General features: G+C 49.7%; 1 protein-coding gene across 1 annotated transcript in view; it reads right to left on the reverse strand.

Moving 5' to 3' along the window:
• Window positions 1-8,345, reverse strand: part of ARHGEF37 (Rho guanine nucleotide exchange factor 37) — a 59,885-nt gene that overhangs the window by 11,255 nt on the left and 40,285 nt on the right. Inside the window, exons 6-10 of the mRNA XM_037739565.1 lie at window positions 7,155-7,285; window positions 6,433-6,537; window positions 4,165-4,275; window positions 2,580-2,909; window positions 508-689 (exon numbers count right to left, since the gene is read on the reverse strand). Coding sequence (XP_037595493.1) covers window positions 508-689; window positions 2,580-2,909; window positions 4,165-4,275; window positions 6,433-6,537; window positions 7,155-7,285 — 859 coding nt within the window. The remainder of the gene's footprint in view (window positions 1-507; window positions 690-2,579; window positions 2,910-4,164; window positions 4,276-6,432; window positions 6,538-7,154; window positions 7,286-8,345) is intronic.

Genomic DNA, 8,345 nt, shown 5'->3' on the forward strand with positions numbered 1-8,345 from the left:
TGCCTCCCAAGCACAAGCAATTCTTCTGCCTCAGCCTTCCGAGTAGCTGGGATTATAGGCACACACCACCACACTCAGCTAATTTTTATATTTGTTAGTAGAGACGGGGTTTGCCATGTTGGCCAGGCTGATATTGAACTCTTGGCCTCAAGTGATACGCCAACCTTAGCCTCCCAAAGCGCTGGGATTGTAGGTGTGAGCTACCATGCCCGGCCAAAGATACCTTTCAATGACAATTTGAAGAAGTTCTAGATTTTTGGATGTCAATACCATTTGTCAATTATCATGTCTAATTTCACTTAATATCAAAAGGTTTGAGTTTTCTTTTCCTTGACTCAGAAGTTCTGTGCTGTTCTTCTACTTCTTGGATGTGAAGAATATGTATGTATGTGGGTGTGTCCCCCACCCCCAGCTCAGAGAGAAAGGAGAGAGAAGAGAGCTTATTTCCATGGATAACAGGAAACACTGGGGGACAAAAAGGAAAGGAAAGAGGGGATGGAGCCTCACCCCACAGGCCAGTGAGGAACTGGCCAGTCTTTGGGGTGAGGAAGGATGCTTACCTGTGTGGTGGGAGGTGGCAGCACTTTCTCAAAGTTCTCTTGAAAGGAGTGAAGCTGCTTACTTGTCCGGCCCAGTGTGTCCCCCACCAGCTTCCTGAAGGCAGGCTCTGGGACATCGTGGTGGGGCAGCTAAGTGGGGACAGACACTGTCAACAGAGCTTTGGGCAAGAAGGGACAAGGAGATCCCTGGCTTGGTTTGGATTTCTGTTACTTTCAATCCAAGGAGCTCTCAGGAACGCTCTGTCCTGAGACCTTGACCCTGTGCAGGATCTCTTGCATTTTCATCAGACAACCTAGGAGTGAGTGAGACCCCACAGCTTGTCACCAAACTCACAGCTTGTCACCAAACTCACTGCTCTCAGTGCTGACCTAGAGCCTTCCTCCCACCAGCATGAAGGGAGATTGAGGTTTCTGCCTGCAGCCTTTCCCAGGCCCCACAGGGACAGGCCAGGTTCGTGGACCACAGGACACAGATAAGGCAGGCTGGCAGCTGTCACCAGCAGACTCTGACAGGACCAATCAGGAAGCACCCTTACTTTCTGCTTTTATAAATGTGACCAGCTCTCTACTGGCATCCCCAAACACTCCCCAGCTCTGCACATCCCAGCTTTAACACAAGGGGTTGAGGCAGCCTAAGAGAGAAAACTTCTAGGCTAGAAGAAAGGAAAAAGATCACCTCATCAGATTTACTCTTCTGCCCTCAAGGAAGAGAAACACTTCTTTTGCTGATGGTTCAGGCCTAATTCAATTTGCAAAGAGTGTCTGGGACAGAACTCTGCAAGGACCAAAAAGAGGAAAAGCTTGCAGTCCCAGCCCCCCTGCTGGAGGAGAAACACATCTATGGGTCCCTGCAGCAGAAGGCAGGCTCCGGAAAGTACTGAACACAGTCCCATCCACAGGGCTGCTGGAGAATGGAGGAGAGGGAGGTGACTTCTCCCCACCAGGGGATGGGGAGCTCTGAGAGCTTCATGGAGAGACTCATTCATCTGTCACTTGTATGGGGAGCTCCTACTCTATGCCAGACACTTAAAGTGCTGAGGGACAATGGAGAGGGGCATTCGAAGCCAAGACAGGCATCTGTGCAGAATGGCTACATTCAGTAGCTGTGTGCTGGAGGGGAGGGCTGTGGGCTGCAAAGGGGATAGGGTGGGGAAGGCAAATCTTAGTAGAATTTTCATGCAAAGGATTGGATGGGGAAAAGCTGAGCTGGAGACGGTGATACACAGGAGACAGTGTGTGACATGAGAAGTATTGAAACTCCTCCCAAGGTTGGACCCACCAGCAATTCAGCTCTTATGTTTACATCTGAGAGCAAAATCTGGAATCAGGTGGGTATTTTTCCCTATACCACTAAACACTAAAACCAAGTTTGCATTTGGAGGTTTAGCCAAACCTCTGTGGAACCTATTTACGCTTTCAACCGGTAAGTAGCTCCTTTTACAGGCTCTTGAGTGTTGTGGTTCAGAGCCCAAGATCTGGAGCTGAACTGTCAGAGTTCAAAGCTTGCTATTAGCCGTGTGGCCCTAGACAAGCTACTTAACCTCTCCGTGCTTTGGGTTCTTTATTTTTAAAATGAGAATAATCATACCTACTCTGTAGGGTTGTTGTGAGGGTTGAATGAGCTCATCCAAAGTACTCATGAGAAGAGGGCTGCTAGAAGTAGTAACACCGGCTTGAGACATTTACTCCTGACTGTGTAGACGCGACCTTCCATCTCTGTCACCAGCTTCTAGCACACTTCAGAGATCAATCCCAAGGTCTGCTATTGTACCAGCAAAGCTTCTGCTTCTGAGTTGCAGGACTTGGGAATGGTCTGGAATCTCAGTCCTATCCTTGCTTTCATGGTCTGACTTCACTAACAGAGGAAGACTAGGCATGAGAGAGATCTGGAAGGTGCCCACTGCCTCCTCCTAAGAGCCTGATGCCTCCCTCCCTCCTAGCCCTACACACAGCTGGCTGATGGGGCTGCAGGGCCTGCCTGGCTATTCCCCACAGGTGTCCCAGCTCCAGCGGCCTTACCTGGGCCATGCTCCCCTCTGCCCTCTGCAGCACTTGCTTTGCAAGGTCCCTCTGGAGGGTCACGAATGTGCACAGGATCTGGCCCAGCCACTGCATGGCCAGCTGGTTAAACTGTGGGAGCTCAGCCACCAGCAGGGAGTTGAGTGCCTGGTACGTGTGCCGGGTGGCCTGCTCCTCGTAGGTCACACTGCCCACCTCCAGCAGCTTCTCTTCTACCCGCTCAAAGTCCAGTAGCTTGTCCAGACGCTTCTTGATCAGGTTCTGAGGGCCGAGCAGGGCTTTGGCCAGGCTGCACAGTGGCTGCCACACCAGGCCTTCCAGCCGCTGCTTCTGCAAGGAGAGGTGAGCAAGGGAGTTGGGAAAGGAGGTGGCAGAAAGCAGGGGCTGTGAAAGGGGCTTTGGAAGCATGCAGGCCTGGGTTCCAGTCTAAGCCCCACCGACTAGCTGGGACCTTTAGCATGTTATCTAACTTCTCTGGGCCTCAATCTGCCTATCTGAAAAATGGGGATGATACATGTAATAAGCATAACAGAGTGCCTGGCACAGAGTAGGCATTCAATCTTATAGAGCACTTCCAATCATTATTATACAAAGATCTTGAAAATATATATATTTATTTTTTTGAGACAGGGTCTTACTCTGTCTCCCAGGCTGTCTCCCAGTGACATGATCATAACTCACTGCAGCCTACCTGTCAGGCTCAAGTGATCCGCCTTGGCCTCCCAAGTAGCTAGGATGACAGGCACATGCCACCACACCCAGCTAATTTTATTTATTTATTTTTTTTGTAGAGACAGGGTCTCTCTATGTTGCCCAGGCTGATCTCAAACAACCGGGCTCAAGCAATCCTCCTGCCTCGGCCTTCCAAAGTCTTGGGATTATAGGTGTAAGCCACCTTGCACAGCCTTAGAAAATATTTTGTACAGAGTGGTGGTCAAGAGTCTTTGGGGCTCAGATCCCAGCTTACCACTGACCATATAAATGACCCAGGAGGTCATCCTACCTGAGCCTCAAGCTCCCATCTGCAGGATGGGGCTATTCATAGTAGCCACTCCCAAAACCATATGGTGAGGATTAAATGATGTAAGGAATATAAAGGGCTTAGTATAGAGTCTGGCAAATAGTGAGACTCAATAAATGTTAATGGGGTCTATTTTTTTTTTTTTTTTTTGAGACAGAGTCTCACTCCCTCACCAGGAGGCAGGCTGGAGTGCAGTGGCGCGACCTCTGCTCACTGCAATCTCCATCTCCTGGGTTCAAACAATTCTCCTGCCTCAGCCTCCCGAATAGCTGGGACTACAGGCACGTGCCACCACGCCCAGCTAATATTTTTGTATTTTTAGTAGAGACGGGGTTTCACTATGTTGGCCAGGATGGTCTCGATCTCTTGACCTCATGATCCGCCCGCCTCCGCCTGGGGTCTATTTTTATCAGTAAAGTGCACTGATAATAATCTCTATGCTGCTGACCTCTCAGGAAGATTACAGATGTGACAGCTGCATAAAATGCCTGACTTCTAAATACTATTCTTGTAAGTTCTACCACCTGCCTAACAAAGAAAGAAGAAAGGAAAAGTTCCACTCACAAACTTCAGGAAGGCCTCCAGCTGAAGGTCTCTTGCCAAATTGCAGTACTGCACTGCAGGCCCCTCGGGAATGTCCAGACTGTATTCGTGCGGCCTGAAGCAGAGGAAAGCCTGGACCCAGTACCAAGGAGAAACATCCAATCATGGGCTGTTGTGGCCATCTTAGGCTGGAATCCCCTTCCACCGTACCTCCTGAAGAGGTTGTCCAGGCTCTCTACACACCCCAGAGGGACACAGCTTAAGTGATTAGAAAGTTCTGCCTTAGGCTGAGCCGGCCTCTTTCTCCTCATTCCAGTGCTTCTTGAACTTCACACATTTGCATCCATCTTTGTGGGTTTTTTTTCTCTTTTTTTGAGACAGCATCTTACTCTGTCACCCAGGCTGGTGTGCAGTGCAGCAACCTTGGCTCATTGTAACCTCCGCCTCCCAGGTTCAAGCCATTCTCCTGCCTTAGCGTCCCAAGTAGCTGGGACTACAGGCATGTAACACCATACCCAGCTAATTTTTTTTTTTGTATTTTTAGTAGAGACAAGGTTTTACCATGTTGGCCAGGCTGGTCTCGAACTCCTGATCTCAAGTGATCTACCTGCCTCAGTCTCCCAACCTCCCAAAGTGCTATGATTACAGGCGTGAGCCTCCACACGTGGCAGTAGGTTTTTTTTTCATGTCCATATTTCACATGTTCTATTAATGTTTTTCTCTAAATCAATTAACCTTTTCTATTTACATCAATGCATTAAAAAAAAAAAAAAACACACACACACACACCTTACAATGCTACCACAAAGGGAAAGCCAGCAATAATCACCACAGATAAGCATATAAAATAATTGCTATAAAAACAAAACACTGTCATTACGTTCTCCTGTCTGGATATCATTCTGAAATGATACTCAGCCTGAAACTCATTCTGTATGTGTTAAAGGAATACCAGCAAGTAGGCTTTTCCTGGATTCAGTCAGAGGGTTAAAAGAGGGAATCCCTCACTAATGACAAGATTCCATGTTAACTCCATATCTGTTGTGTAAGTCCTGCGTCTACAGAGAGGCAGCCTTAACATTTCCAAACAGTCATCCTGCTCGGCAAAGCCGGAGGTATCTCTCACGTCCCTGTGGTAACCTCTCTCAAAGCCCAATACTTCTGGTGGCAGCCAGAGACTGGATGACCTCATCTGGTTGGTTTCTGAGGCCCCATACTTGTAGGCCCACCTTTCTTTTTCGTGCCTTGGCTCTGAGCATCTTCCCCTCCTGCTTGCTGTGCTGTAACAAGATCCGGGCTGTTCAGACCCTGCCACCGGGGGTGCCCACCATGGAACATGAACGAGCAGTGAGATTGACCCACACAGAGAAGCGTGGAGCTACACTCTCCTTCCTTTACATATTTCAATAATGCCACCCCACACCTCATTATCCAAAGGGCCCATCATCATCTCTGACTGAGCTGGTTTGCACAAATGTACGTAATTAAAAACAAAACCACGCAGGCTGGACAGACTGAGCCAGCAATGATGCTAAGAATCAAGGCAGGATTTGGGCTAGAGGAAACTGACGTTGCTGGAGAGTCAGGCAAACTGGTGGGTCTATGGGCTGAATTCAGTTTGTAGAGATATATTTTCTTGGGCTTTCACAGCATTTAAATCTTCATTTAATTAGTTGCTCACATTGACACATCAGGAGATGTCATCAAAAATCTGGAAAATACCTGAATTTCCAGTTTTGTTTTTCTTAAAGTCAGAAGAACTGGGCCCAGATTCCCACCTAGCACCAACCCACAGAGCTGAATAATAGCTGCTCCTTTAGATTTGATTTATGTATTCATTCATTCATTCATTCAGCCCTTCAAATTCCAAATACGATTTTATATGTAAGTCCACTGAAAAGCCTCATAAACAACCTGTTACACACTACACTCCATTGCACTGGATTGCCTATTGCCCGCACACTTCACTCAGTAGCATTACCTGCCTGGCCCCTTCAGGCACCTGAGTTTGTCTCCCCTGCTCTAGGTGCTGGTCTGGCAGGGTCACTCTGAAGGACTCTGGTCCTAGTGAATTTTGACCCTACCTGGTAGGAATCCCAGTGGGCTCAGAAGTTGCCCCCCCCCCACCCCCTGTCTAATGACCTGGGGCTGAGGAGTGCTGCCGAGCATTCTTCTGGTGGCAGCCTGAGACTGGATGACCTTCCCCAGCTTGTAGGCTGGGCCCTGCAAGCCTCCTGCCGGGGGAACCCAGCCCAGACTCGCCCTTTATGAATGCTGCAGGGTCCTCACCTGCAGGTTGTCCAGGTAAGCAGCCACGTTGTTCTTCAGCTCAGTCACACACAGAGACACCCATTGGAACCTCTCTTCTAAATCATCAAATTCCTTGTCTTCTGTCTGAAAGTAATGTGTGTGAGGGCTGAGAATATCCACAAGGGGGCAGTGTACACCGGCTCCAGTGTCCCAAGTCCTCCCTGGAACAACCTTTCCACAGGCTTGCCCACCAGAGCAGGTTCTCACAGCCCCGAAGCTCAGTCGATAGTGTAGCTCAGGGGTTTTGCATTCAGAGCATGGAATCAGATACATAAGCATGAGCCTTAGTTCATTGACTTCCTAGTTGTGTGACACCAGACAAGTGTTTCACCGTCTGAGCTTCTGTTTTGTCATCTTCAAAATGGGGATAATGGGAACGCCTATTTCACTGGGTGAGCCTGCTTGGTTCAGAGCAGGCACTCCGCCAACCTGAGCTGCTAGAAGTAGCTATTTGGGGCCGGTTCTTTGCCCAGACTCAGAGATCAGCTCTCCTATCTGTGTAAAGAGGCCCCAGAGAGAGTGGCCCAAAACACTGGAGAAAGCCCTCCACTGGCTCTTCAGAATCAAGTGGGATGCCATCTCTGCCTCTTCCCAGCACCTCACTCGCTTGGCCTCTGTTGCCTCAGTTCTGTCTACCCCGTGCACAGGGCCTGGCCTCAGGGCTGGCTGTATGGGACTCTTCCTCCCAGGCCCATGCTCACCCTGGGGATCAGCCCCGCCTCCTGCTTCAGCAGCTGGCTCAGCCGGGTGGTCTTCTTGGAGAAAGTGTGTGTGTTGATGCGGGCCAGCCGCTCCCAGAGGGTCAGCTGCTCTACCTTGGTGTACTTGGAGGCTGCACCAACAGAGAAGAGGGGAAGCACGGTGACCAAAGCCGACCCAGGAAAGCAAGCGTCATGGACATGCCTAGCTGGGCACCTGCTTGGGCCCTCTGCTCCAACAGGGTCACATTCATCAGGTTGGAGAGTCACACAGGAAAAGCACAGGGTCCTCTGTTCGAGGTGTGTGCCCTGGCTGAAGAGCTTCCTGCCTGCTTGACTTTGGCAAGTCACCACTCCTTGGAGCCTCAGTTTCCTCATCTGTAAAATGGGACCAGCCACCTTGCAGGATTGCCGGGAGAGTCACCTCAGACAGAGGGTCTGAATGGACTTCCTAAAGAACCCAGGGAGAAGAGAGTTGCCTGGAGTCCCTCAGCCAGTTTGAGCCAGGCCAGCTGGGAGCCATGCTTCCCGCTCCTGACTCAGTGCTTCCTACTGACCTGTCGTCTCTTGGCCTGGATGGAGAAGCAGGTGGGGAGGAAATCCAAAGCTGTTAAATATAGTATAGCATTGGTGGTGAAAACTCCAGGCCTGAGTTTGAAACCTGGTTCTCAGCCAGGTACGGTGGCTCACACTTATAATCCCAGCAGTTTGGGAGGCCGAGGCAGGTGGATCACGAGGTCAGGAGTTCGAGACCAGCCTGGCCAATACGGTGAAACCTTGTCTCTACTAAAAAAAATATAAAAATTAGCTGGGTATGGTGGCACGCGCATGTAGTCCCAGCTACTTGGGAGGCTGAGGCAGGAGAATTGCTGGAACCTGGGAGGTGAAGGCTGCAGTGAGCTGAGATCGAGCCACTGTACTCCAGCCTGGGCCACAGTGCAGGACTCCGTCAGACAGACAGAGAGAGAGGTGGAAGGAAGGAAGGAAGGAAGGAAGGAAGGAAGGAAGGAAGGAAGGAAGGGGGGAAGGGGAAAGAAAAGAAGGAAAGAAAGAAAGAGAGAGAGAGAAAAGAAAGAAAGAAAAGAAAGAAAGAAGGAAGGAAGGAAGGAAGGAAGGAAGGAAGGAAGGAAGGAAGGAAGGAAGGAAGGAAAGAAGGAAGGAAGGGGAAAAAAAAGAAGGAAAGAAAGAAAGAAA

The sequence above is a fragment of the Cebus imitator genome, unplaced genomic scaffold (assembly GCF_001604975.1).
Source record: "Cebus imitator isolate Cc_AM_T3 unplaced genomic scaffold, Cebus_imitator-1.0 Scaffold71, whole genome shotgun sequence".
Lineage (NCBI taxonomy): Eukaryota > Metazoa > Chordata > Mammalia > Primates > Cebidae > Cebus > Cebus imitator.